This window comes from Aspergillus vadensis (assembly GCF_003184925.1).
Source record: "Aspergillus vadensis CBS 113365 unplaced genomic scaffold BO88scaffold_15, whole genome shotgun sequence".
NCBI classification, from domain to species: Eukaryota; Fungi; Ascomycota; class Eurotiomycetes; order Eurotiales; family Aspergillaceae; genus Aspergillus; species Aspergillus vadensis.
The window spans coordinates 646,299-674,052 of NW_020292053.1; the positions used below are offsets into that span (position 1 = coordinate 646,299).

General features: G+C 50.4%; 12 protein-coding genes and 1 non-coding gene across 13 annotated transcripts; 6 read left to right on the forward strand and 7 right to left on the reverse strand.

Moving 5' to 3' along the window:
- Positions 1-605: 605 nt before the first annotated feature.
- Positions 606-2,042, forward strand: BO88DRAFT_343238 (MFS general substrate transporter; the record flags this gene model as incomplete). The annotated part of the gene is made up of 3 exons (XM_025703176.1): positions 606-1,101; positions 1,167-1,805; positions 1,861-2,042. The coding sequence occupies 3 exons, from the start codon at positions 606-608 to the stop codon at positions 2,040-2,042; spliced, it is 1,317 nt and encodes a 438-aa protein (XP_025561800.1).
- A 1,313-nt stretch (positions 2,043-3,355) lies between these two features.
- On the forward strand, positions 3,356-5,098 carry BO88DRAFT_343285 (uncharacterized protein; the record flags this gene model as incomplete). The annotated part of the gene is made up of 3 exons (XM_025703180.1): positions 3,356-4,269; positions 4,345-4,742; positions 4,836-5,098. Coding segments are annotated over 3 exons (1,575 nt in total), but the record flags the coding sequence as incomplete, so codon positions are not given.
- A 14-nt stretch (positions 5,099-5,112) lies between these two features.
- Positions 5,113-6,136, reverse strand: BO88DRAFT_464908 (SDR family NAD(P)-dependent oxidoreductase). Its single transcript, XM_025711366.1, has 2 exons — positions 6,015-6,136; positions 5,113-5,932 (listed from the first exon to the last, which is right to left on the reverse strand). The coding sequence occupies exons 1-2, from the start codon at positions 6,071-6,073 to the stop codon at positions 5,254-5,256; spliced, it is 738 nt and encodes a 245-aa protein (XP_025561802.1). The 5' UTR covers positions 6,074-6,136; the 3' UTR covers positions 5,113-5,253.
- A 354-nt stretch (positions 6,137-6,490) lies between these two features.
- BO88DRAFT_464910 (polysaccharide deacetylase family protein) lies at positions 6,491-7,766 on the forward strand (the record flags this gene model as incomplete). Its single annotated transcript, XM_025711367.1, has 4 exons — positions 6,491-6,596; positions 6,654-6,930; positions 6,993-7,397; positions 7,488-7,766. 4 exons carry the CDS (start codon positions 6,491-6,493, stop codon positions 7,636-7,638), a joined length of 939 nt encoding a protein of 312 aa, XP_025561803.1. The 3' UTR covers positions 7,639-7,766.
- A 299-nt stretch (positions 7,767-8,065) lies between these two features.
- Positions 8,066-8,177, reverse strand: BO88DRAFT_t171. The gene has a single exon. It is a non-coding gene; the product is annotated as a tRNA-Leu (tRNA).
- A 756-nt stretch (positions 8,178-8,933) lies between these two features.
- BO88DRAFT_405908 (uncharacterized protein) lies at positions 8,934-14,249 on the reverse strand. Its single transcript, XM_025707016.1, has 12 exons — positions 13,934-14,249; positions 13,122-13,871; positions 12,790-13,069; positions 12,510-12,743; positions 11,720-12,456; positions 11,509-11,671; positions 11,123-11,455; positions 10,963-11,074; positions 10,727-10,914; positions 10,062-10,680; positions 9,931-10,011; positions 8,934-9,880 (listed from the first exon to the last, which is right to left on the reverse strand). Exons 1-12 carry the CDS (start codon positions 14,141-14,143, stop codon positions 9,313-9,315), a joined length of 4,275 nt encoding a protein of 1,424 aa, XP_025561804.1. The 5' UTR covers positions 14,144-14,249; the 3' UTR covers positions 8,934-9,312.
- Positions 14,250-14,745: 496 nt separating this feature from the next.
- Positions 14,746-15,375, reverse strand: BO88DRAFT_464914 (uncharacterized protein; the record flags this gene model as incomplete). The annotated part of the gene is made up of 2 exons (XM_025711368.1): positions 15,073-15,375; positions 14,746-15,015 (listed from the first exon to the last, which is right to left on the reverse strand). Exons 1-2 carry the CDS (start codon positions 15,355-15,357, stop codon positions 14,746-14,748), a joined length of 555 nt encoding a protein of 184 aa, XP_025561805.1. The 5' UTR covers positions 15,358-15,375.
- A 616-nt stretch (positions 15,376-15,991) lies between these two features.
- On the reverse strand, positions 15,992-17,087 carry BO88DRAFT_464920 (oxidase ustYa family protein; the record flags this gene model as incomplete). Its single annotated transcript, XM_025711369.1, has 2 exons — positions 15,992-16,749; positions 16,801-17,087. Coding segments are annotated over 2 exons (964 nt in total), but the record flags the coding sequence as incomplete, so codon positions are not given.
- A 477-nt stretch (positions 17,088-17,564) lies between these two features.
- Positions 17,565-18,102, forward strand: BO88DRAFT_436354 (uncharacterized protein; the record flags this gene model as incomplete). Its single annotated transcript, XM_025709561.1, has 2 exons — positions 17,565-17,643; positions 17,708-18,102. The coding sequence occupies 2 exons, from the start codon at positions 17,565-17,567 to the stop codon at positions 18,004-18,006; spliced, it is 378 nt and encodes a 125-aa protein (XP_025561807.1). The 3' UTR covers positions 18,007-18,102.
- A 129-nt stretch (positions 18,103-18,231) lies between these two features.
- Positions 18,232-20,051, reverse strand: BO88DRAFT_488964 (arginine permease; the record flags this gene model as incomplete). Its single annotated transcript, XM_025712658.1, has 4 exons — positions 18,232-18,406; positions 18,456-18,567; positions 18,618-19,794; positions 19,866-20,051. 4 exons carry the CDS (start codon positions 20,049-20,051, stop codon positions 18,232-18,234), a joined length of 1,650 nt encoding a protein of 549 aa, XP_025561808.1.
- Positions 20,052-20,933: 882 nt separating this feature from the next.
- Positions 20,934-22,186, reverse strand: BO88DRAFT_405909 (glycosyltransferase family 32 protein). The gene has a single exon (XM_025707017.1). The coding sequence runs from the start codon at positions 22,177-22,179 to the stop codon at positions 21,007-21,009; it is 1,173 nt and encodes a 390-aa protein (XP_025561809.1). The 5' UTR covers positions 22,180-22,186; the 3' UTR covers positions 20,934-21,006.
- Positions 22,187-22,551: 365 nt separating this feature from the next.
- On the forward strand, positions 22,552-24,259 carry BO88DRAFT_444724 (acyltransferase family protein; the record flags this gene model as incomplete). The annotated part of the gene is made up of 4 exons (XM_025710139.1): positions 22,552-22,579; positions 22,744-22,815; positions 22,851-24,163; positions 24,185-24,259. The coding sequence occupies 4 exons, from the start codon at positions 22,552-22,554 to the stop codon at positions 24,257-24,259; spliced, it is 1,488 nt and encodes a 495-aa protein (XP_025561810.1).
- Positions 24,260-24,805: 546 nt separating this feature from the next.
- BO88DRAFT_405910 (uncharacterized protein) lies at positions 24,806-26,124 on the forward strand (the record flags this gene model as incomplete). The annotated part of the gene is made up of 1 exon (XM_025707018.1): positions 24,806-26,124. A coding segment is annotated over one exon (1,318 nt), but the record flags the coding sequence as incomplete, so codon positions are not given.
- Positions 26,125-27,754: the final 1,630 nt, after the last annotated feature.

The window sequence follows — 27,754 nt, forward strand, 5'->3', positions numbered from 1 at the left end:
AGCGGTGAATCACGCAGCAAGACAATGGGTTGTATTAGTGTCTAACTCACGCGCAACTGTGCGCCTGAATGCAAGAGACTTGCAACGAGCGTTATCAGCTCTTCCACGACTCTGGTCTTGGTTAGTATACGATGAACATGGAATTATAGAAATGTTGAAAAATTCTGTAAATGATCATTTTAACCAGCGCCCAAGGATTATAGGAGGTTGAGAGTGTAACGCTCTTGTGGTAGTCTTGACCCAGTCAAGCTAAGTTAGGTCCGGTAAAGTGGATCTGGGCACCCTACAGTAAGAGGCCCGATTGTGGGTAGGAGCGAAGAGCATGGAGCTCTCTTTAACCTGTTCCAGGAATTTGGAGGCAAGCAGCCATGAAAGGTAATATCTATTGCAAGATAAGACCAGGGTTTAGCCCTGATCCTTGCAGTGCAGTCTCAAGGCTAGTACTTTTGACTCGTCAAATAATGAGCCTGCTACAATTTTATCAAATATGCTCTTCTAACGCACCAAGCTATTTACCTAGCTATCTCTGTGAAAGGTCATCTCAATCCAACAACATGTGCGAAATGGCGTTGTCTTCAATACGGGAGCACGCTCCAAGCTCATGCATGGAGCTCGATCAAGCGGAACATACTTTAGCAGACGTCTCAGAGGCACAGCAGCCTGGGAGCAAACGAAAATATTTGATTCTCTTCATCATCAGTTGGAATTCCTTGGTCGTTACATTCTTAAGTACCTCTCTGCTGGTGGCGACCCCCGAGATCTCCGCGGACCTCAACACGACCCCAGAGACAATAAATATCACCAACGCTGGCGTTCTAGTTGCCATGGGCTGCTCCTCTCTGATCTGGTCCCCGGTGGCTAAAATATTGAGTCGGAAACGAAGCTATGATACCGCCACGATAGTCATCTTCCTTGCCTCTATAGGGACGGCCCTGGCTCCAAGTATGAGCGTCTTCACTCTAATGAGAGTCTTGTCGGGCCTAACAGGAACCTATTTCATGGTTTCTGGACAGACGATAATAGCAGACTTATTTGAGCCCGTCTTCCGAGGTCGAGCCGTTGGTTGTCTACAGGTTGGAAGTGTCGCGGGCACTGCGTTAGGTGAGATACCATAATACCGCTCCGCGTATACCAACCACATCGTTCTTTGCTAACGTCTGTCACAGGCCCTTGTGTTAGTGGCATCGTCGTTACATTCAGCCACTGGCGTGATATATACTGGCTCCAGGTGGCTATGGCTGGGCTTGGGTCTGCACTCTCCATAACCGCTATCCCCAACATCAAGAGCGAGGTCAAGCAACTACATGAAGAAGGGAGAGAGAGCCACATCTCGCTACGCTACGTTCTCCGAGCATTCAACCCGATCAAAGTATTCAAGCTCTACCTGCTTCCTCAGGTGTTCCTTACAGACTTATCATGCGGTTTCCTAGCCGTTACCCAGTACGGCCTCTTGACCTCTGTCCGGAACGTTATCAACCCACGCTTCAATTTCGACACTCCTTTGGTGAGCGGGCTTTTCTATATCTCCCCTGGGGTGGGCTTTATACTTGGCAGCCTGGTTGGAGGACGCTTTTCCGACCATACAGTGAAGCGGTACATCGCGAAACGCAATGGAATCCGCCTGCCCAAGGATAGACTCAATGGTGGGTTACCATACTTATTTCTAGTCTTACCTGCATCTATGCTTCTTTACGGATGGTGCCTACAAAGAGAATTTGGCGGCTTGGCTCTTCCTGTCGTTCTCTCCTTGCTGATTGGTGCCGGGCTCATGGGTGCCTGGAACGGTTTGAACACCTACTCTGCCGGTTTGCCTTCCTATTTTGTCCCTGCTGGCCGATTCCGAAGCCTGACTGGTACCAGAGATCATTCCCTCTGAACGGTCTGAGGTTGTGTGCAGCAAGTATATCCTACAGTACATCTTTGGAGCATGCGCTACGGCAGCTGTTGTTCCTATGATCAATGCCATTGGTATTGGCTGGTCATTCACCATCTGTATGCATTTCATCAGATCCCTTCGCCACTTGGGGAGTATTGCCTTCTAACTGATTTTGCGCAGTCGCCGTTCTCAAAGTGCTTGGCGGAATGCTCAATTCTGTTATCGCACGAGTCGCACCAGATAGCGGTATATGGGCGAGTAGAGGCTAGGCGTGCTCTTCAACGGATGATGATGCAAGTACGTTAAAGTTTGGTAATCTGTAATTCTATTAGTAATATGAAGGGTTTAGTCTGTCGTTAAAGGGCACCTCTCTTTATCTTATCAGGCCCGGTTGGCTGCGCTGCGAGCTTATCAGTTACGGAAGCCGGAGGCGCAAGACTCTCCCGGTATATTTCGCAATCCTGCTTCTTTCCGAAGCCTCAGCGCAAACTCAAAGTCTGTTAGGAAATAAACCTTGCCTTGCGCCCATATCTCGATAGAAAGTATTCTGCCTACTGTGTGAACGCTGTGCATCCTTATGAAACATGTCAGAAAACTTTGGCTGCATCACTTTTAGCGCAGACCAACAAGATGAAGCGGAGAGACCACACACATGTCAACAGTGCCGGAGGCAGTTCCGTCGAGTAGAACACCTGAGACGACATGTGCGAACACGTATGTTCGCTTTACTATAGATGTCTAGTTCTTTTGCTTACAACTTTATAGATACCAAAGAAAGGCCGTATACATGTTCCTGTGGATTGTCTTTCACCCGCAGAGATCTCTTGAAGCGACACTTGACCATGACCCAACACTCCTCTCAAACAGAACAAGTACATCGTCAAGCCGCTGACAGTAAGCTCTTACCCGAGGTTAGAATCCCTCAGGGCACCAAAATCGTACAGACACCTGGAGGTAGTGCCCGCAGAGCAGAAAATCGTTCAAATGCGGCTTCCGTGGTGGCTAGGGACCCTGGTGAAAGGCAGTCTCGATCCTTGAATATGCCTGCTGATCCTGACATAAGCCATTCACACGACTTCGCTTTAGAGGCAGTCGATGAGGGAGGTGAAACTAGCGCTCTTGATGCGATCAACTCTCCTACTTTGACGGATTTGGCGCAGTTGTGGGAGATGCCTAATATGCAGTTCGAATTTGACAACAGTGACTGGAGGAGTCCCTTGAATCTGAGCTACGACATTGGTCCACAATTATCTGAACCTGCTCAATGCGGGGACCCCTCAAACGCTCATATTTCCATGGATCCTAGCCTGGGGCAAAAAACTGAGGCTTTGGTCAATACTGGTAAGCTGGCTTCGTCCGTCCACAAAAAAAAAGAAAAGAAAAAACAAAAGAAAAGAAAGGAACCAAGAATGCGAATCACATTTACTACATCATGGCTTGATTCTAACGCTAGGATTCTCAGCTACGAGTAGAGATCTAGTTACTCCGCATTTATATCAAAGGCTGAACGACCTGCTATCGGAATATAGGATCGTCCTCCCTGGGTTCAACATTCCCTCACAGTCTAGGTTGAATCGGTACGTGAAGAGCTACTTTGACGGCTGGACCCAACACCTGGCCTTTATTCACGAGCCCACTCTCAACCTTGAAGAGTCTTCAGCCGAGTTTGTCTTGGCTCTTGCGAGTCTTGGTGCTCAATGGTGCCTTGAGCAGAGAAATGCACAGAATCTTTACATGGCATCCATCACCATTCTGCGGCGAAGAGCCATGTTCGATAACCAATTCCCGTCCACTGCATTTCCTAGACAGAAGCTTCATTTCGCACCACATCAAGCATATTGCTACTGGAAGACTGCCGTCGTCCTTCTTGGCTATGCTCCGTGGGAGTCACCAACGGTCTTCAGTGACATATCAACCCTCGTTGGTGTTATCACAACTTCCATCGATATTGTGGGCCTCGCGGAATTTGATGGAATCGACACGAGTTGGCTCCACTGGGTTAAGCAAGAGGGCCACCGACGCCTTTGCTTGGTGACCTTTGTTTTGCTAGAGACGCTTAGTATCGCTTATAACTTGCCTCCTGCGCTTTTTAGTAGTAGGATCGGCCTGCAGCTCCCTTGCATGTCTAAGCTGTGGCATGCCGCGAGTGAACAGGATTGGGCACGCCTGCGTGCGGCACCTGGCTCACGACACCAACCTCTATACCGCGATGCTTTATCTTCAATCTTACAATGGCATAAGGGACAGTGTATACCGGATTTTCATATGACAGCAGACGGTGGTTATGCTCTTATACACGGGCTCTTCCAGAGAATACATTTGCTTCGAGAAGTGTCTGCGCCGCTGATATCCGAAGAATCTGACCTGCCACGTGCAGAAGTCGATCGTCTCAAGTATGTTAATAACTGACAAAGCTTCCTTGGGACATCACCCTCCATTGGCTTTTTGGCTAATCCGTTCAATCTCAGGGGTGGATTGGATATCTGGTCAATGCTTTGGGACAGATCTGTCAAGTCTAATTCCGATCTCAGCAGTTTTATATCGTGTACTCTGCTAGCCCTAGCACATATCCGAATCCATATCGACTTTAACACGTACCATGGATTAGCCACTCGAGATCCAACGCTGATAGCAATGACATTGCTGAAATACCCACCAATACCTCGCGGGTCAAGTATCGTCTCTGCCCTCGCTTATGCCACCAGCGCCTTAGGCTTCACCATAGGTATTGGCATAGACAGCCTGGCGAAGAACTATAAATATATTTCGGCTATTCGACATGCGCTCGCTGGGTTCGAGTCCGCCGTTTTCCTCTCCAAATGGCTTATGTCGCTCCAAGAGTCCCGAGAAGGATATCATTTAACAGGTAGGATATGGCCGACCCCACAAAACAACCGAATTCTCTTTGAAACATTGCTCCTTAGCGGCACCACTGCTTACGCAAAACCATCACTCCCAGATCGCGAGAATCATATCTTGCACCGCATAAAACAGTACTTGGTTGAAGCGTATGACTCTGTGGATAACCCACAAGAGGTGTTTGTTTGGAACCAGGAGAGGTCCCCTTTGGACTGGGATGGAAAACTACTGGCGCTTGCGGTGCTGGCCATCTGGGGCAGGGTTCTGAAGCATGATAGTCCATGGTCAATTTTGGGTGTGATGGGGGCGAGTTTGGACCAATATGCATCCCGGCTCGCTGATCCCCAAAGATTCATCACCTGAATAAAATAATGTCACGCGAACTGTATGTACACCTGCCACTCATATGTTTAAAAAGAACGTTCTGCCCTGGAATTGGACGCTCTGAGCTCCAGATTCGTAGAAAATATAATACGAGGCATGTACATAGCCTCCCACATGAGGAACAACAATATTACCTACAATCCCCCGTGGACTTCAATCACTGCACCATTCACAAAGCTGCTCTCTTCGCTGAAGAGGAAAGCCACCACATTAGCGACCTCCCCAGGCATACCCAAGCGACCTAGCCCTATCCGCTGCATCACTTGAGCATTATAGTCCCCACCAATGACATTTCCCAGCATCGTTGGAGTGTCGATTGGACCCGGCGCCACGGCGTTGACGCGAATAGACCGACGGCCAAGCTCTAGTGCTAGAGACTTCGTAAAGCCCACAATGTCAAACTTAGCCGCACAGTAAAGAGACATTCCCGCAGCGCCATGAAGCCCACAGTCGCTGGATACATTCAAGATAGACGCGCCCTGCGCTAGATGGGGAATGCAAGCACGAGACATGTACATAGTCCCCATGAGGTTCGCCCCGATTATCTTGTCAATGTAGGCATCGTCAGTCTCCTCAAGGCTTATGTTGCTAGGGTTAATGCCGGCACAATTAAAAACCCCATCAATGTGTCCATGCTTTTCATGAACTGCTGTGACGACCGCCTCGCATGCCGCGCTGGTTGACACGTCGCACAGATAGGTGTCGTGTGTAGTAGCTGTTAGCTGAGTTTTGGTATCTTGGAGTTTATCTTCCTGAATATCGCAGAGAGCTAATACTGCTCCACACGCATCTAGCTTCGCTGCCACTGCCCGGCTAAATGGATGACATAGGCGCTAGTCAGCTTGAATTTCGAGCGGAAGAGGTGAGAGGGAGGTATTGGGGATCGTGAACTTACCCGATTCCACTTGCTGCACCCGTTATCACGATTATCTTATCTTTCAGCGAAAGCGCCATTGTTGCACATATGATTCGAAGAGTACAATTCTTAACAAGCAGGATACGGTGCGAGGTGTTTTATGCTACCAATTCGCGCAACAAGTCAGCACTGCACCACCTGAGGCCAATGACGATAAGATCGCGGTCACTATCTTATCTGATGTCATCCTTCTCCAACTTTCTCCACAACCCCAAGTTTCCATTTTGGGCGGGTGCTGTCTTATCGTGAAGATAAGCCATAACATATCGGCAGCAGAGCCATATGGCTAGTTTTGATGTAAATCAGATATCACTAAATAGAGCCGTAGTTGAGAGGGTACGGTCAGATCTATAAGTTTACTGTTTCTCTTGTCTATTATCTCCCGTTCCGTTGAGTTGCAGTGCCTGCTTCAGCATCTCTCGATTCATCATTTGCAATAACCGTCAGCCGCGACTATGGGCAAGAAACGCGTATTGATTACCTACGGCGTTGATGTCGATGCCATCTCCGGATGGCTAGGATCATACGGTGGAGAGGATTCGACCAGCGACATTAGCCGCGGTGAGTGACCCAACAGCCTGCCACTGACCGAGATCCAGCTAACAAATGATGGTATAGGCTACTTTGCCGGCACAGTTGGCACTCAGCGAATGCTCAAGCTGTTTAAGAAATACAACATCAAGTCCACTTGGTTCATCCCAGGCCACTCCTTGGAAACCTTCCCCGAGGACATGGCAGCTGTTCGCGACGATGGCCACGAAATCGGCTTGCACGGCTATTCCCACGAGAACCCAAAGGATATGACTTATGAGCAACAGCGGGATGTTTTGGACAAGAGTTACAGGCTCCTCACGGAATTTTGCGGAAAGCCCCCGCGTGGAAGTGTCACGCCTTGGTATGTATCTGACATCAGTGCGGTTCGGTCAAAAGTCAAGGCTCATGGTGCTTGCAATACAGGTGGGAAGTCAGTACAGAAGGCGTCAACCTTCTTCTGGACTATGGCATCGAGTACGATCACAGCCTGGGTGACCATGACTGCCAGTGTTTCTACACGCGTGTTAATGACAGCTGGACCAAGATCGACTATACCAAGAACGCTGAAACATGGATGAAACCTTTTGTGAGGGGCAATCCTTCAGGTTTGGTGCAGATTCCGGGAACCTGGTATATTGATGACCTACCCCCCATGATGTTCATTAAGTCTTCAGCGAATAGCCATGGATGGGTCAATCCGCGTGACGTCGAAGATATCTGGCGCGACACATTCGACTACTATTACCAGGAGTATGACGAGTTTGTATTCCCTATAACTATCCACCCGGACGTATCTGGGCGTCCGCAAGTATTGTTAATGCACGAAAGGTATGTTTACGCAATGAAACTTTCTAAGCCTTAAGCCGAGGTCCAAGCATGCTCTAGCTTTGAATAACTAATAACTAACACCCTATCCAGGCTTATCCAATACTTCCTGAAGCATGAGGGAGTTGAGTTTGTCACATTTGCGGAAGTTTGTGACGATTTCAAAAGCAAGAATCCTCCGCCGCCAGATGCTGCGTTGCCCGCTGACCCGGATGTTGTCGCAAAGAGGCTTGGGCTAAATTAAGACTGGATCATGTAAAGTCAGCAGCGCTGGGTTCTGTGCTTATCAATACCCTACTTAAGCTAATCAGGCGAGCATGCCGCATAAGAATGACTTTTACTCGGAGCTTTTCTGAACTTCGTACTGCTTTTGAAGGTAGGACGGGACCGGGTGCAATAGCGCAGCAGCCCTCGCAAAATCGCGGCGTGAAATGTCAAACGGGAACAAAGAAACTTTCCCGAAGCCTGCGTGTAAGGCTCGGACTAGACATCCGGCGATGCGAGGCTAGGTAAGGTCAATAGTAGAAATTGGAACAAAAGGGGAAAATGAAATTAATTCAAAATTAAATCTAAAACTAAAGTTAAAATTAGGAATAAAAAAAGCGAACAGGAGGACTCTACTAATCCAAGTGGTGTCCAACAGTGGAAGATGTGCAGGAAGAAAAAATATATGACAAGAGTGGGATTCGAACCCACGCCATCTTACGATGATCAGGAAGCTGTGAAGCTGGGTATTAAGGTGGACCTTAACCTGACGCCTTGGACCAACTCGGCCATCTTGCCTTGAGATGTTGAATGGGTGAGATTTAGAGCATTATCAAGGGAGGGTAAAGGTAACCTTTCCATGGCTTTTTTTCGTTGATGCGGAAGCAGTATGTCTCTAGGGATAACTCGATAACAACATGATAAATCCGATTTGTGGCTGCAATGAATAAGAAAATAGTCTACCTCATTTATTATTTTGTTTATGGTGTACTCTTTTCTATAGCGCGATCATCCATTTGATCATGTAGCTTGTAGGTCGAATCAGGCATAATACCTTTGGGCATGGATATATATAGCTCGTGAGTACTAAACTGAGGTCCTACTAGATGCACTCATTCGGCATCATTCTACCTCATAACGTGATCAGAGAATATAATATAATAAATCAAATCAGATAGTTCATTATTGTTCAATTACCTTGTAATTCTTGATGATATTGAACTTCGCAGTATTCTGCTACTACCCTGATGCACGTGTCCACCACTGATTGATCTCATGGTATTGGTAGTACCGTACAATACCGAATTAGCCCAATCACACCATAGCAAAATGACCAGAAAAAGACTAGCGTGATACTTCATACAGCACAGAACAATGATACAGTAGGTATGCACTGCACTGACAAAGCGATAATGTAAATATCCTCCATATTTTAAATTCCCGATGATACAGCAAACAAGGAGAGTAAGGTTTGACAAGATTTCTCTATGGTTGATCTACTTCTTCCCTATCCGCAGCAATTCCACGTCTCCACGGTCGCAACACCGCCATCACCAGACCTAATCACAACTACATTGTAGCAAGCCCCGATTGTTTACTGCCAGTCCTCCACCCCCAAAGGCGCCCTCCCCACATCCTCAACATCTCTCCTCTTCTGCTCCACCGGCTGACTCAGATACGACTTAATCTGCGCATCCGCGGGTGTCTGTTCCTCGCCCTCATGCGCCTCGCTAGTGGGTCCCCGCTGGGCGGAAATAGGCGACTGCACGGATCAGGTATCGGCAGAAGGACTGGCTGCGTATGCTTGTCTGTGAGATGTAGGTAGTATCCTGGCCTCGAACGCATTCACAAGAGGGTTGTGAACCTCCTGAATGATTATCATTGGTTGAATAGCAGTAAGAATCAAACGAAGAGTAACGATTTGGCTATGCCACTAATCCGAGGTATAGTCCCTCACGATACGACCATTTTCCATCTCAATAACTCGATCTGCCCCCTTCACACTATCAGGCCGGTGCGACACATGGAGAACCGTAAATCGACCAAACACATCACCGATAACCTTCTGCATCAGCGCATCAGTGACAGCATCTGTCCCACTCGTCGCTTCATCAAGAATCAAGATGCCGCCGCTATCGCGACCATCACTGTCGCGAGTCCATTTCCGTACCAGGGCGACTGCTAATGCAAACAGCCTTTGCTCGCCTTGGGATAGGGAGGTCGATGCCAATTCCGCATCTAGCCCCCCACGCGATGTGACAAGAGAAAGAAGGTTAGTCTTCTCTAATGCTGAAAGCAGAATCGAGTCTGCAGAATGACCAGTCGGGTCCAGGTTGAAGCGGATGGATCCAGGGAGTAGAAAAGGGTCCTGGGGAATGGCGAAGATATGGGATCGGAGTACACCTAGTGGAACGGTGGAGATGTCTATCCAGTCAATTGTAATCGTGCCGTCCTGGGTATTGATGAGTCGAAGAAGGGCCGAGACCAGTGTGCTCTTCCCGCTTGGATCAATGTTAGTGGGAGGTATAGAGCGTACGTTTGCAGTACTCACCTGCCAGTTCGTCCACGTATAACCACCTTTTCCCCAGGATTTATGGTCAGATTGATATCGTCCAATGCACGTGTGACGCCACTGTTGGGTTCGTTAGTGACTGCTTCTATTGTTGGCGTGAGGGTACATACTCATAGGAGTCAGAAAGAGACATAATCTCAATTTTCCCTTCAACAGGCCAAGTCGACGAAGGGATCACTGGTCTCTGGGGTTGATGCTCAGAGGGTGTTTTCATCTCGAAAGATCTTGTCCGTGCAATTGCACCAAGGGATGTTTCCAGCCCCGTCCAGCTCGTCACAACTTCCTGCAGGGTCTGGCTGAATGCCATGATTGCGGTCAAAGAAACCCCCAGTTTTCCCGGATCGGTCGAGCTTCGTAATGAGGTTGCCAGTGCAATTAGTATCACAGCCAAGCAAGCAACAAGAAGGTCTAAAACGACATTAAGCCACCGCTGGATGCAATAGAGAAGGTAGTAAGGCTTTTGCGAATCGTCAAGCCGGCGTAAGCACTCTGCTACAAAAGACCGCTGCCAGCCAAGGCCGCGAATCGTAGAAATACCGTCAAGAGTCTCCACAAACATCGTATACAGTGGGCTTTTGGCTTCCAGATCGAGGAACCGGAGCTGTCTGGATGTCCGCAAATAAACTTTTTGCGCGCAGTACAATACCAGTAAGCATGGAATAATCGTCAAAGCCATGTAGCTGGAGCCCAGCGAGATTAAGGCAACTTGAGCGAAGCATTGTGCGATACCTGCGGAATATTAGTGTTGGGTTACGATAATATCAACTGAACGTACTCAGAACCGTGCCAAACGCCATCGTGGGTAGTACAGCGTCGACAAGTGTCATGTCCTGGCTGAATCTGTTGAGGATGACGCCGGAATCAACCTCAGCGAAGAAATGCATCGGCGCATTTATCACTGTTCGGACAAGGATCTTGTGTAGTCCCAGCCCTGACGTGATAACAATCTTGATCATGATTTGCCTGTGGATGGTTAGCCTAGCATACAAGCAAGGTATGTCAAGAGCCCACCATATCATTAGTCCCTGCGAGCCTGAGGCGGCTACAGCAAGTAGGACGTAGACGCCAATAAACTGGGCGGCCTTCTTTCCATTGTCATCCGTAAATAACTCCAACCATATTTCTACAAAACCATTAGCCGAATCGAACCCACGGCGAGGAATGCACATACGAGGGAACACAGAGGAGAATGTGTGTACGATAATAATTGTGCAGGCAACCAACGTGTGGCGCCATCCGATCGCCTTTAGGTAGTAGGTGTAGACTGCAGTATCACCCATACGGCGGGAGATATCAGCTATATCATCGACAGTCAGTGTTTCAACTTTCTTTGTAGACGTCTCCTCACTGCTGTCAGTGAGGATAGTCGGGGTCTCTGAAGTGGCATCCGCCGTGTTCGGATCTACATGCGAGGCAAAGCCTAAGCTCCGCCTGGGGCCTTGCTTTTCGATATGTCCGCCTGAGTTTAATATGACAACGTTATCTGCGAAGCGGAGATGGTGCTCTGAGAAAATGATTTAGCTATGGCACAGACGTTATCGTGGAAGAAATACCAACCCGAATGAGTTGCCATCAACACAGCCACACCTACTCGCCGGCATATTCCATTATCGCCAAATAGAGCTTCTGCGACATACTGCGCGGTCTTGTTGTCAACGGCACTTAGTGCATCGTCTAGCACAAGAAGATTCTTCCTCGAGTAGATAGCCCGAGCCAGTGCCTATAGTTTTGTTAGTGACGTGACAGTAATATGTCTGGGGTGATGTACCAGACGCTGCTTCTGTCCTCCACTCAGCTTGAGAGCCCCGCTACCGACCACAGACTGATCACGCTCTGTCATTCGAGATATGTCCTCTTCTAATGCACATGCCCTTAGTACCTCACTGTACCAAGTATGGTCTATCTCAGCATAACCACATATGTTATTGCGGATGGAAGTGTTCTGGAGCCAGGGAACTTGGCTGCAGTAGGCAGCATCCGGCCGCGTTCGTGTAAGCGTTCCTTGTCTACATGGTATCTCCCCTACGGCCGCTTTTAACAGAGTCGACTTCCCACACCCAACCGGGCCAGTAATCATTGTTACTGTACCCGTCTTGATGGCTAGGCTAATACCCTCAAGGGAGAACGCGGACCCAGTAGCGGGACGGATATAAGCGTCCGTCATGGTAAGAACAACATGGTCGGAGGCCTTTGGTGCCAAGACCTTCAGTTCGACCGCCGATCCATTTCTGGTAGAAAGGTCTGACTCTGTGCCCAGGCCTCTCTCAGCCGGTGAGTGGTCTGTGGGAGAAGTGAGAAACTTGTGAATTCGGTCAAAGGCACCCAAAGCGGCAGTTATGGCCGGTATCGATGCCAGTAACTGTAGCGCGGGGCTCGTGATAAGGCTTATGATAGCAAGGGATGTAAATGCTTGCACGGTTGATAGTGTCTCCGAGTGATCAATCTTTGCGCGTATAATGAAGGCCGCAAATGTGATGAGAGAGGCACACATCTGAGGCAAACTCGCTTTATTTTGTCAGTCGATTTGGGTTGACGCCGGCTAAAACAGGAATACCTACAAACCACGTTCAACCACACGATCAACCATCGGAAGTCCCTGGACAAATCTAATTCACGCTCTCGTTGCGCCTGAAGGGTATTGGCGAGCACTTCAGACAAACCGAGCATCTTGACGCTCTTCATTGATTTCAGCGCCGAGGAGATTATGCTGACTCGCCGTTGGATTGCACCAACCCAGACTTTCTGCCTGGCGGGCATGAAGGTGGCCATATACATCTGAACCGATGTGCATACTATAATGATTTAGTGAAAGAAATAGGTCAAGTGAAGAAGACCTACCCAGGATTACGAGGATCGGGGCCACACAAACAGCAGCGAGCTGCCGCTCTAGCAGCCAAACACCGATAGCGATCTCCACCACGCGGGCCCACAGCTCGCTGGCTTGCTCTAGAGACCGCGCGATCATGTCAATGTCAGTACTCATTAGCGTAACTGCAGCCGATTCATCGCGGGTGTCATCTGGTAGAACCATGGTGTGGTCGTAAATCAAGGCAACTGCTGCGCCACGGAACATCGTGATCATACGAAATAATTGGTGTTTGTAATGCACCGTTGATATCTAACTCCGTCAGCTCTGTCTGAGAAGACCAGTAAGCGATATGGCTGCATACTGCAATCCCACCATAAATGAGCGCTGCCGCGCCAATCAATCCGTAACCTTCGTTTCTGGTTAATTGCGTATCTGGTTTATGTAGCTGCTCCATTGCACGCTGGATGAAGAATGTCTGAGCATAGCTGAACCCAATGAGGCAGAGCCTGGGGAAAATAGTACGAAGAACTGCCCAACGCAGACTGGTAAAGGTCGCAAAAATTAGGCTACGTGTTTGGTTGGACCGGTACTTTTTCCAGGCTCTTCTAATCTTGCGCCTTAGACATCCCGAGTCCAGATCGCTGTCCGTTGGGAACAAATCCTCGAGCGTCAAGAGCTTCCGAAAACCTATAATGAAAAGACGGTTGAGCCACCAGAAAACGGTGCGAGCAAATACTCCACTGGTAGACTCGGGCGAAGTTGCAAGAAGCGGTTCTTTAAGATAGCTGCGTTTGTTTTGTGCTTCCAGAGCCAGCAAAAGAAACTTCAGTGCAACAGTTGCTGCGGAGAGAGCTCCGAGGGAGGCCGGGTAATGTCGAATGAATAATGTGCGCATTTGCACAGCATCGAAGATGGTTGAAAAGAAGAGATATATGCTTAATAGCGACGATGGGCGTACCGAGCGATGGTGCTCAATGCTTGATAGAATAGCTATTGATAGAGCGTCTACCAGCGACAAGGCGACAGCAGGAATGGCAGTCCGGACTAAGTCATGGCGTGCCCATTCGACCACCGAGGCGATCTGTAGAGCGACGAGGCAAACTGCAACGACCTTCCTTTGGTAAGTCTGGCTAGTAGCAAATTGTCGCAGATTTGCATAGGGGTCCAACTGACTATTTTGCGCCAATGGGCGTTATTTGCAACAGTTTTAACATTCTCTGGATAGAGCGACCAGATACGCCATGGAACCAGGAGGAGAAAGATGGCGGATGGGCCAATGGAGAGGATACTTTGCTCGAAGAGCAGAGTGAAGTCAAATGTTGCTGGACACGCGACGACCGGTCCAAATGAGTTATCTGCAGCGGGGGAGCAGCTACCCGCCATGGAGATGTGAGGAGGGAAGCATACAAATGTGGTAGATGAGGTAGATGGAAGTATTTTAACAACGCAATCTTCGCGATAGTGGGAGAGATGGAAGTAATGCACAGTGATGAGGATGTGAGGAGAAGAAATTGGAGGGCAAGGGGCGTGATAAGATTGAGATTGTAATGGCTCGTGACTGACCAGGGTCCCTGGTTTGGTGCGTCAGCGCATGGCAGCCTGGAGGCGGCTTGAAGCGCTCTCTTTGTCCCCTGTTATGCTTACGCTTTGTTGTTAACAATCGCTCACTGGATAAGCTTGAATGTAAAAAGCTTTCAGTTTCTCTTGCATGAGTAATCGCGTCCGAGTTCTACTTTGGTTGAGATATGCGACCGGAATTTGCCTACAGGACCAAAGCCTTCCAGAGTTATCTCGGGATTCCCAACTTCGGTGAAGCCGAGAGGTCAGCGCACCCTAATCGCGAACATATCGTTCATAGTGTGTCTAGCCCACAATCTACCAGATGGAAGCCCATAGCTTGACGTACGACTTATAGCCGCCCAGTTATTTCACAGCACTTCGTTCACTATGTCCATAATCTGTCTACCAAATCCTTAACCACTGTCTCATCCGGTCCGGTACGGCTCCGGCATCAAACAAGCACCCTGGCACGTAGCTTCCTCGTTCAGAGGAAATTTACTATGGCCAACAGTATCCTTCACTTCAGAAAGATAAACGGGATTGCTCCCACTATCTCGAACAGCCCTCCATAACGGCTCCGGGTCCCTGCATTGATGGGCATGTCCAATCCCATCGATAACGAGGATTCGATCCCCATCTTTATTAATCGCTGGATGAGGTGGCTCAATAGTACCATCTGCTGCACAAATTATGGACTTTTCATCGTTAGTATTCTCGAGCTCTACCGCGCCCAGAAGGATCACTCAACTTACTTGGGCAATATAATCAAAACAATGAGCCCAGTGCACTGCGTCTTCATGCTCATCACCAGAATGTGACGGCGAAGTCGAAACACCATGATGTTGAGAGGTTTCAGGGAAAATCAGCCCCCGAAGAACAGTGAGGCAATGAAGCTGATGGAACATGGAGATCCCGTAGTCGGTAATGGTGTTGTTATCCGTCCGGACCTTCAGAATCCCGCCGTTTTCGGGGAGAAGAAGAGATTCCCATGAACGATGTATATCATCAGGTAAAAAGCCATCGGGTTTAACGCCCATCAATGGAGTCAATGATTGAAATCTTCGGATGATTTGAGGTGTAGATCGAGGCTCGCTTGGACAAACATGTATGTGGAACTTTTGGTAGAGACTGGCTAAGCTGCCGGTTGATGTGTATATGATACCAAGAGTTGTGAAAAGGAGGAATATAAGTGTTGCTAGTATACTATAGAGGAAGCGTGTTTGTGTGGGCATGTTCGGTTTTTTCTCTCAATCTCCAGTTGTTAGGGAGGGCAACGGGGAGACCATCCCACTTCAAAAATTGCTCAAGTCAGACATACCAACTAAGATGCAGTGGATGAGGAACCCCCGAAAATCAAACCCCACCCGTGTGTCGCGATGGCATCGGGTGAAACGCACAGGTTGTCTCGTGCATGGTGCGGTTACATCGCAGGATCCCTATTCTGGAAGCACACATTGTGTCCCCCTAGAAGGACCAACTGATACTGACATGTCAGCTAGAAAACTGGGATGCACACAAGGGGGTGTGCATCGCCATAACATTTCCGGGGTGTAATTGGCCAATCAATAACTACACAGTGTCTTATCAAATGCTTGGTGGCGCCTGCAGGGATGGAAGATCCAGCATGCTTAGGCTAACGCTTGACAACTCACACGCCTTTTACAGCCTAACCCCACTCTCATCCTTCCGCGGATAAGCAGCCGATCATGAACATGATACTACCATCCAAGTACTCGACCACGCTAGCTATGATCAACCAATGACCCCACTGTCCGAGCCATCATCCGGATTGGACTTGTACCAACCAAACAACTCCTTGAATCGATGCGACATGACCCGGGCCTCTGCTTCGGGGGGTTTTCTAATGGCTGCAAACTCATCCACATCCACCGAGTTCTCCTCCTGCCAGCGCAAGATGGCATCAAAATCACGACATTTGTGATTCACGTTGAAGTCGGGGAAGGCGTTCAGCTGCGCATCCGCCCAGTAATGGGTGTAGATGTCGACATTAGCGTTGCACATCAGGTTCTGGAGCAGCAGGTAGGTGCAGTGGGAAATATGCGTCCGATGCATGTCAGAGGGAGGGGTTCCCGGCGGCCACTTCTTCCCATAGTAGTGGTCAAAGTACGCTTCTCGCCGCAGCCAATCCAGACAATGGATTTGGTGGAAGACATCCAGTCGTCCAATATACGCCTCGGATCCAAAGCCAAAGCTCTCGGGCCATTTGGCTGCCTGCTCAGGATCCCTTCCCAACTTGGCCACGTCATCGCGACTGATGGCGATGGGGTTAATGTTCGCCAGTCGGTTCCAGGCTGCGTCTACCTCAGGGCTGGGGGGTTGGCGGTAGATGGGAAGGGGGTCTGGTTCCAGTAGCGTCGCATTCATTTTCTTGCTGATGAGGGGTATCTCAAGGCGATCGAACACAGGGGCTGCAGCTAGTCAGCAATCTGAGATGACGGCCATAGTCGAGTCACACTCACAGTACTCGGAGGTCTTTCGTAAGAGATGGTTTGGGTCGCCAGTGCCCCGAAAGATGCTGACAGTCATGGCAAAGAGAAATACTGAAAGCGCAAAAACAGTAGCATTGAGCCAGAGGAGCAATTGAAGCCGTCTATTGGAGTGTCGAGGCCGCTGGGGTGTCTGCTTCAAGAGAGATACATTGTCCTCACTTTGCGTATCTCCGGAGACACTGTAGACCACATCGTCGTTGTCTCTGGTCCCCAGTGGTTCGTATGATGGAGATACAGCAGGCTTCATTTTCACCATCGTCTGTCAGATTTGAGGGAGAGGAATTGGCAAAAGATTAGAGTTGTCTTTCGGTGCAAGGAAGGTCAAATATCCTCGCTCCATTCACTGTGGTCAGCTGAACTTTGCAACACCCCCGTGGTAATATCAGGATGCTTCATCGTCTGTCAAGTATGCATTAGTGCTTGTGAACTGTCGCCACCGCACATTCCATCCAACTACCTTCATTGAGGGAATTGTTACGTTATTTCCTGATCGGAACAGGTGCAGATACTTGCTGCTGTTACAGTCACACTGGTGTGAGCGGATACTACACCTTGGCTGTGTAGCTGTTTCACCCCGCTTGATCATGGGCGACGGGCGTGGGATGCAAGTCGAACGACAGATGCCCCGAGGATCACATAAATAGGCACCCTCTTCCTGCTCTTCTGATCGTTGAGGCATCTTTTAATCTACCCTCAAGTTCCCAGCAGACTTCCGGAAGCGCACCAAATCCACAATGAATTATTCTCTCCTCCTCTCAGCCATCTACGGACTGTTGTTGAGTCCCATGGCCACGTCTGCCCCGACAGCGAAGCGTATGCAACCCCCGGAAATTTGATAACTGACAGAGGAAATTATGCGACTGACACACGTCAGCAGCAGTGACCCTTCGCATCAGGTCGGAGGACTTCCATGCTCTTCAGGAGAGAGCAGACAACGAAGCCACCGCACTGTACGCTTATATTGTCGCCGACACCGAGATCGACGACAAAAAGAAGCGTGATGACGAGGCCACTGCGCTATATGCGTACATTGCGGCCGACTCGGAGCTGGACAGGAAACGTGATGACGAAGCCACCGCGTTGTATGCGTACATTGCGGCCGACTCGGAACTTGACAGAAAGCGTGATGACGAGGCTACTGCGTTGTATGCATACATTGCAGCTGACAGCGAGTGAGCTGGAGATGTTAAGCTCCGGTGCATGCTGCTTTGCTAGAGCACGTGGTACTGGTCTTTTAATCAGCCGTTGCATTTCTTTTTGCGTACTCCTGAGATGATGTGTCATATAATGATCGTCTATGTCCCCTCTCCCTGGGTGCGGGACATGTGTCAGTCTATTTATATAGTAGTTTTGTGGGATTATTTGACCTACCTATAAGTATCTGCTCCGTCCCAAGATCTATTAGCCCCACAAAATATTCCACCTCGCCCACTTGCTCCTCCGAATGGGTATATTATCCGGGTCGTTGCGACACTCAAGAAGAGCCTGCTCCAGCGGTATCTCGTAACTCGATACCGTTTCTGTCTTCTTCCAGAACTTATAGCCCAGATAGAAAGCCAGAACGAGCGGGATGTCCCTACACCCAGTTAGTACAATGTCATTCAGTAACACAGGATGCAACTCACAAGTACGACGAAACAAAACTCGAAGCATCCCAATTGCCATGAGTAAACACCGTGAACCCACCCGTGAACAGAACAATCACACACATAACCAGAGCAAACCAGGATGTATACACTGCTTTCATCAGCCACAAGTCATCCCGGTAAAGGTATTAAACCACTCACCAGACCACCAATGATGCCACGGCATCTCCGCCGTATCCAATCCCTGCGCCTTGAACCCCCTCATCAACCTGATATGATTCAGCGCAATCGTGCCCCACGAAATCAACACCCCAGCCGCCGTCAAATCCAACAACCAATTAAACACCGTATACGCCTCATTCTGGCACGTAAGGTACGCCAACGCGGACACAGCAATCTGCGCCACTGCACAAGCATACGGTACACCATGCCTTGTCGTGCGCAGGAACACCGCCGGGGCGTGGCCCTTTAGCGCGAGGCCGTACAACGTGCGCGTTCCAGCCAGAATACTCTGATTGGATGCTGACCACGCAGACGTCAACACAACGGCATTGATAATCGACGGTACTACTTTGATCCCTGCATCGGATGCAGCAATTACAAATGGACTCTGCGCTGCCGTGCCGGATTCACTGCCCAGTCGGGGGTCGTTACTAGGGACTATCATCCCGACGATCAGCACAGCGAGAAAGTAGAAAATAGTAACGCGCGCGAAGACACGTTTACATGCGCGGGGGATGTTCTGTCGCGGGTTCGCCATCTCCGCTGCTGCGATGGTCAGACTTTCCACTCCGGAAAAGGAATATACGGCATTTGTTGTGACGGCCCAGAAACCGAGGAATCGGCCCCACGGTCCCGAGGCGATATATTCGACAAACGGGCCGGGGTCTTTCCAGTAATGAAACCCGAGTCGCGGAGTACCCGAGACGCCGCCGAGGTCGATCACCAAGCCCATGAGGATGATGCCGATGATGAGGAGGGATTTCAGGATGGCGAAGACGAACTCTATTTCGCCGTAGACTCGGATAAAGAGCAGCGAGACGATTGCCGAGATGACGATCAGGATCGTCACCCAGATAGCGGGGTTGAGGGTGTCATTCCAGTACTGAATTAGGACGACAGCCGCGGAGATCTCGCTGGGCACGGACATGAAGCAACCGTATACGACATTCCAACCTATCGCGAAGCCGAGAGCCGGATCGACGAGAAGCTCGACGTGCCGGACAAAGGAGCCGGTCACGGGCATCAGGGCTGACACTTCACCTAGGGCGATTTGCACGGCGCAGACCACCAGGCCGATCAGTAGATAGCCGAGTAGGGCGCCGAGCGGGCCACCAGTCTGGATGGAGCTGCCTAGACCAAGGAAGAGGCCGGTTCCCTGGGGATTTATTCAGTATGTAGTACAAATATTGACATTCCCAATCGTTGTGAAATAAGGGGAGGGCCTACAATGGCACCCGCGATGGCTATCATCTGGGTATGGCGCTCTTGCAACCCCTTGCGTAGATTTTGGGCCTCTTCATCGTGGACGATACGCGGTGTGCGATCTCCGACTTTGGGGAGCGCAGGGCCTGGTTCGAGGGTGGGCGAGATGAAGACATCTGGGTCCTTTTGGGTGTTATGGATATCATCCATGGTGGGTTCTCAAAATTGAGGCCGATGTGATGAGAAAAAGTAAAAACTCCACCATAAGCTGAATGGCGGGGGGAAATGGCGATCACTTTATGCTGGCGATACCGCAGCAGGTCGAATTGGTGTGATTGGGTCGATAAAGCACACCAGGCGATGGCGACATTCCGGCGGCGCATGGGATCTTTCCTATCACTCACCGATTGTTGATAATAGTTAATTCTGTGGTCGTTTTGTCTGCCGCTATGGTGTTTTTGGCATTATGTGGATCTGATACTAGCCACTATGACTAACAAGCAATAAATGTTATCGGGAATCCCGTCGCCCCATCACCCTAATCGTCAGTCTTGGCAGCATGCAATGTTTTCTTTTTCCGACCAGCAGATCCTGCACCCCGTCAGAAACTTCAGGGAGCTGCGTAATCGGAAAAGCAATTGCTAATTGCGACCTAGGATGAGCCATTATGTCTGATTGCGGTCGCGCGAATGGCTTTTCCATCTCTAGATAAGGATTGTCAAAGCCAAGCCCCTCCAATGCTACAGGGCTCCTATGAGATGCCACTGATCCCAATCTCACGGGAAGCCGGAGTTTGTATTCCGGAGCAGTGCAATGAGCAGGCGTCCGTGTAACTTGTCGCAGTTTCTGTCGAGCACGAGGAATGCCTGCAAATGCCAAGCCATGCAGGCTAAAAATAACTTGACGATGAACGATAATAGCAACAAGCATGATAGAAATCAACCTCACGAGCAATGAATTTTATTTCAAATAACCAAATAACAAACAAGCTCGGTCTTTTGTATAGCATCAATTCTAAGCCATTATACATCATACGCCATAAATCAATGAACATCAAATACCCTTCCGACCGCCCGAACAACCGTTACTCCAGAGGGGTTTGTCACGTCCCGGACATTTCAAGATCGATAGTAGTCGTCTAATTATTCCCCATGCTTTCTTTTCCTCACCCGATGGCGAGCCCAAGGTCTTCGTCATCCCCCGCCAGATCTTCCACGGCCATCTCGGCCTCGGCGGCATCAGCGGCCTGTTTCATGGCGATCTGCTGCTCCTGCTCCTCTGGTGATAGGGCCGCGAAAGCCGCTGTGTTGGCATCCCAGTCCGCCACACATTGCTTATTCCAGTTGCACTGTTCCACTTCGCCATAGAGAGGGTGCTTGAAGCGAGGATGGGTGTTGGGCCACCCCGACGCGTGGTAGTGGTGCTTGACCAGCGCCGATCGCGCATTGTGGTTACCCGAGTCCGAGTGACCCTGGCCTGCAGCAAAGGCCTCCACTGTGAGCACAAGGATACCACCCACCAACTTTGACTCGGGGATGTCGTGGAACGTCTTCCATGTCACTTCCTGGCCAGTGCGGGCGCTCATCTCGGCCAGTACAGCTTCCGTAAAGGCGGACGGACCGGTTCCACTGATGATGTCGTCGAAGTCAAGTTCGAGGTCGGAGATGGGCTTGCCCTGCTTGACAGAGTGATCGTGCAGCCATTCAAGGATGCGGTTCACCAGCCGCATCATGACTGGTTGGCGCGGTTTGCTGATAAAGGTCCATTGGCAAAAAGATTGTGACTTGGGACCCAGGATGGCATGGTCATTGAAGTCGGGTTCGTCAATCTCGACACCAATCACCAGGTCCATGTCCGCTTCGTTGAAGCGTTCGGGGATGAAGCGCTCTAATGGCCGCAGGGCTTCGACGTCGATATCAGCGTATACTCCACCGTCCACATACATCACCAGGTAGCGGAGTAGATCAGCCTTGATGATCTTCGCGGTTAGAGAGCGGTAGGTCTCGACAATGTCCGGCCGATTGAGGCCGTCAGGCCCGAAATTTGTTTCGACATAATGTAGGTCGTTTTGATCGGTCAGCACCTCGTAGCGGTAGCCTGGGTTAATGGAGGTCCAGGTACGGGCCACGTTCAGGTCACGCTCTTCAAACTCGAAGGGATTGACCTTCCATGACTGCCATATCTTGCGGGGGAAGAGCCTGCACTTGCTCTGACGCGCGAGGCCCCCGTGAAACTCGGCGAAGGTTCCTGTAAGGGAGAGATAGAAAACTAGACAGAAGACTGCCAGGAAGAGCGGCACCACGCGGCGAACCTGTCGTGGAAGACAGACACCGGACATGGCGGGCATGGCAGGCATGGCAGGTATGGGAGTCTTCAACTGCATTGTGACGGACTGGCCCAACTGACCCATGAGGGGGATGAGAGACGAGGGGTTCGGCGGACGAGCAGAAAAAACACACGCTGCTGAGGGCCAGAATGTTTATGAGCCAGAGCGAGCCGGTCTGACCAGATCAGCTCTCCCCGCAACGCGCGGCCAGAAATCAGCGCCATTCGGACCTGACCAGGGCAATTCAGGGCATTGCATTTCGAAGCTATATTACGGGCTCCACCCACCTGCGTGACACTAATGCTCTTAGCTTCACGAGGGCCCGGCTGAGAGGAGCCCGCTCGGTGTGCCTGTCGAGCGATTGGGTCGAGACATATCGCACCCATGTCGATCGCATTTGCCAGAGCCCGGGGTTGCTCAATGCTACCTCGGGTCTTAGTCTGCTAGCTCTGTCCGGATGGGAAATGAGTCCGACGCATGTGCTTCTGGGCCAAGACTCGATAAGCTGACTACTGCTCTGCAATCTGTCGATCGGACACGCCAGCTCGGGATTTTGGGCATTCTGAGTGTCACCAGTCTTTCCCTCAAATATCGCCCCTCATCTTCAGCCAGCGAGACTCCGTCTTGACGACGCGTTTTGCCCGACTTGTCTTTCATTATGCCCGTCCGCACTCTCTCGCCAGATCGTGAAAAGTCCATTTTGCCCCTCTCGGTGGACCTCCAGAGCAAAGCCCGCTGGCTCAGCGTGCTCCTACCATCCTTCCTGTCCTGGGGTGGGAGCAGCACTTCGTCAACGGGGAAAGTCCGGCGAACAGCCTACTTAGACGGGCTGCGCGGTTTTGCGGCTTTCCTGGTGTACTGGGGGCATCATGAATTATGGGCACACGATGGCATGGGCGCTGAGCGGATCTTTGAGAATGCGTATGGCTACGAGAAGCAACACTTCCTGGTCGCGTTTCCGGGAATTCGCACCTTCTTTTCCGGTGGGCACTTCGCGGTCAGTGTTTTTTTCGTGCTATCGGGCTATGTGCTATCCGCCAAACCGCTGGCGCTGATCCAAGCGGGTGAATATCTTCAGCTGGGTGACAATCTGTCCTCCGCGCTGTTCCGGCGATGGCTCCGTCTTCACCTTCCTGTTATCGCCACCACATTCATCTATCTCACCTTCCTTCACCTCTTCCGTGTCCGCGCAACTCCCGAATTAAAAGGCACCTATGGTGAAGAAGTGTGGAACTGGTATGTTGAGTTCAAGAACTTCAGCTTCATTTTCCGCGGGGGTGGTGAGCCATGGTTCACCTACAACTTCCACTCGTGGTCCATTCCCGTCGAATTCCGCGGATCCATCATTGTCTATACGGCTTTGCTAGCCTTTTCCCGCCTTCGCCGGAACATGCGTCTGGCGGGTGAGGCCGGACTGATCTTCTACTTTCTCTACATTGCCGATGGGTGGTTCGGAGCGCTGTTTATCTCCGGCATGCTGCTTTGCGATCTGGACCTGCTTGCAGCACGCGACAACCTTCCGGACATTTTCTTGATGCTGGGGCCGTTCCAGGAGGGGATCATCTACTTCCTTTTTGCAGTCAGCATCTACTTGGGCGGCGTACCATCTCGCACGTGGGACCTGCAGGCGCTGCGGGATTCTCCGGGCTGGTACTACCTGTCCTTCTTGAAGCCCCAAGCGGTGTTTGACTACAAGTGGTTTTATTTGTTTTGGGCGTCCACCTTCATAGTGACGGCAATTGGGCGGATCGGCTGGCTGAAGAGATTTTTCGAGCTACGCTTCAACCAGTATCTGGGGCGGATATCCTTCGCCTTCTATCTAGTGCATGGACCGGTGTTGTGGGTGCTTGGGGATCGGCTGTATGCTGCGGTGGGTTGGGTGCGCGATTCGCATGCCACAAATTGTCCCGGGTGGATCGATCGCTTCCCGCTCCCCCGCACGGGGCCTCTGGGGTTGGAGGTCAGCTTTCTGGCTACTCATTTGATTCTGCTGCCGGTGACTTTTTGGTTGGCGGAGATCGTAACCAAATTGATCGATGAACCGAGTGTGCGATTGGCCCAATGGCTGTATCGCCGAGTGACGCGTAGTTGATGCTGCAGTTGCCAGGCATCTCCGAAATGAATGTCTCAGTTTTGCTTCTTCTGTTGGTGATTTGGTGTAGTCGCCTTTTCTCACTAGTGTGCCGTAAGCTCATCTTAGACCCATCTGCCATTTGCCTTCCTGGTGGATTCGTTGGTCCCTGAGAGGCCAAGCGACAGGGAGATACCGGTGGGGTTGCCGCTTCGGGACGAGAGACACAGTCCGGCTCGCCACTAAAAAGCAATAGTTCCAACCCGAGCCCTGGCCGGCATCCAGTGGCTTCCAGACGGGCTGCTACTAGTGCATCCTGTCTAGTCGTGCTATTTTGTACTTGCTTATCACATGTTGAATCCCGAGTGAAAACAGCAATACGTCCGGATCGGCACGCCACTCACAGGCGGGGGATGCCGTCTTTCTGCTCTTTGTCTGTAAGCTGAGAGCCTGGCTCGGATGCAACCCTAATTAATCGCGATATCGCAGTCTCCCATCATGCAGACATTAACGGCGGGCGCGATGGTCCCTCGACCAACACCCCTCCCCTCCCCTCCGCTTCACCACCATGCTCTCCCGAATACTGCGCTTCGTGCCTTTAGTGGCCCTTCTCATCCTCCTCCTTAGCACCTTTTACTATCTCTATCGTGCCATTCACGTCGACACCCATCCTGATCTGGACCTTGGCCTTGAGACCGCCACCACCAACGACCTCAAAACCCTCCCCGACAGCACCGTTAGCCAAATCGTCGCCGACACCCACCATGAGATAACATCCAACTCGACTCCGGAAGGCCGATACTTCCGCATCGACTTCCGCTCCCGACGCGGTATCAACCCCAGCATCATCCCGCATCCCTCCAAGCCCAACACCTGGATCATCACCGCGCAGCTCCATGAACCCGGTCGTCGCGACAAAGACAGCGCCTGGTTCGTCGAACTTGTCTGTGATGCCGTCTTCCAAGACAAAGGTCGCACTCTCCGCTGTATCGACTATCCGTTTATCCTCCCCATTGCTGCAACCGAGGGCAACAACGCCCTCTGCTCCGGAAGCCTCGCGTTCTTCGCCCTCAGCATCGGTCCTCACGATGCCCGCGTCTTCTACGGCCCAGACGCCCCGTACACCATCTACGGCTCCAATTCCGCCGTGACCTGCTTTGGCCAGTGGATTCTCGACTTTCGACTCCTAGTCGACTGGCCTGCCTCCGACACCATCACAGACTATGGCTTCCGTCGCGCCACAGAGCTCCAGCGCCCGACAACAGAACCGTATTTCGCCGTCGAAAAGAACTGGTTCCTCTTCTGGGACCGAGCCGGCAACGCCTATGTTCACTACGATGTGGCACCCACAAGAGCCTTCGCTGCTTTGACCCTAGACGGATCCGTCGGCTCTGATCTCGCTCCCGCAGCAGCGAACGCAGACGCAGCCTGTCTTCAGAAATACCTACCGCAGATGCAAGACCCTGACCACGAATCCATCCACCAAGCTACCAACTCGCTAGCTGTGACGCTGTGTATGCGTGCGGACCCGAACTGCCAACCGGGTGACTCGAACACAGTCATCTTGACGATCTTCCAGCATAAGCGATTCGTGGGTTTCCATAGTAGCTACGAACCGTACGTGATGCTATTCTGGCAGAGGGCGCCATTTGAAACCTATGGGATTTCGGATAAGCCTTTGTGGATTCACGGACGGGGGATTATGGACGAGGGGAATCAGACGGAGATGATGTATGTGACGTCAATCGGATGGAAGACTGCTGGGCAGAAGTATCATGGGTATCTTGATGATGTGATGTTCTTGGCGTTTGGGATAGAGGATGCGGATACAGCGGGGGTGGATGTGGTTGCGGGGGATTTGGTGGCTGGGGTGGGGAGGTGTTGATCTCTTATCTTACTCAGATTATATTATAGAATGGGGGTAGACTGTGATGTGACATGCTATGATGGCATTTCTTATGATTACTATGTTGAATGTGATGTTGTACGATAACAACTCCCCCCTTCCATTTTCCATCTTCCCTCGGTAACACAATTTATCGTGTGATCAGACCCCGAATGCAACCACAGCTTAAATTAACTTGGCAAGCTCCGAGCCCAACCATTCCGACCATTATGTCGGGATACATATTAGGCACACATTAGCGTGTCGCTCAGGCCGCTTATCTACCTGTCTCGGTCAGCACTAAGCTGGTTCTGGGCCGTGGAGCTCGTGCAGGTCAGGTGGTCATTGGTAATTTTAGCTAACGCAGTGGTCTGATTGCTTAATTACATTGGAAATGAAGCTTTCACATGCTATGTGAGGCTTACTTTGTTGTTCTTTTCCCGAGGAAAATGAACTTGTTTGTTCCTTCCCCCAGGGTCTCTTGTTGGTGGCTTATTACCCCGCTTTTAAGTTTTATTAACGTGGTTCTAAGTTTAGCCGTGGGGAGAGGGTTGGGATTGTTGCTTGGCACGATAATTGAGACATTGATCTGGAACAGACTTTGCAGGTTGGCTTGATTGCATATTATGTGATTGGGTTCGGATTGCGCAATAAGACTTGATGTGGGACAGGGACTGTTGGGGTTTAACATGGACAATATCTGAGTGAGTCAGTATTATGTTGAGGCATTTTCCTCCGTCTATCCTGTAGACAAACACAACATGTCATTTTCGGTTCATCGATTGGCTTCCGGACATATTGTCAGGTTGGTGATCTGGAATGCAGTACTGGGGCTATGGAAGTGGAAAACAACCAATGGCCTTCATTGGTCGATATGGACGGTCTGTCTAGTGTCTGGGATGGGTTGGATACACTTAACTACTACATCTATATCTTTCCCAAGAGCACAGTTCACTGCACAAATTGTTTATATTTTCTATCTCGGCGGACCATAGCTCTTCAATGATCTTCGTTCCTACTGCTACTACCAGCACCGTTATTGCCGGTATTCGACCGAGTTACAAACTCCACAGCCCAGATCTCTTGAACTATGGCCAGACTGATTATACTCTCAATATTGTGCTCAAATGCCATGTACCGGTAGAGCTTCTATTACTACAGGGTACATGCTCACTGGTGTTGTCAACACACATATCATCGATAGTGCACCAGTCAGTAATATGTAATATGTCACCTCCCTGAGCGCGGATTCAACACAACTAAAGCCGCGCCACTGTTGTTTCTTTCAACAGTAGGCTGTTCCATGCGCATGCAAAATGTACGCAGACCAGAAGACTCGAGGCGCTAGTGCAGATACTTTATATTCTGTCTGAATGGCCCGACCAGTAGCACAGTATGAGTCATTGGTAAATATTTCCCTTTTTGGTATGGTTCTGGCTCTTAATGAGTGATGGAAGTATTCATTTGATTGCTATAACATAACGCACGCGTGATCTTCCTGATCACTTTTATGGTCCGCAGACTGTACAGTCCAGATTCGACCCTACAGTTCAAGAGTCCGTCTTGCGATATGCATGTATATTGTGTATACGTACATGGAAGACTGGTAGAGACAGATATTTCCTCGATGT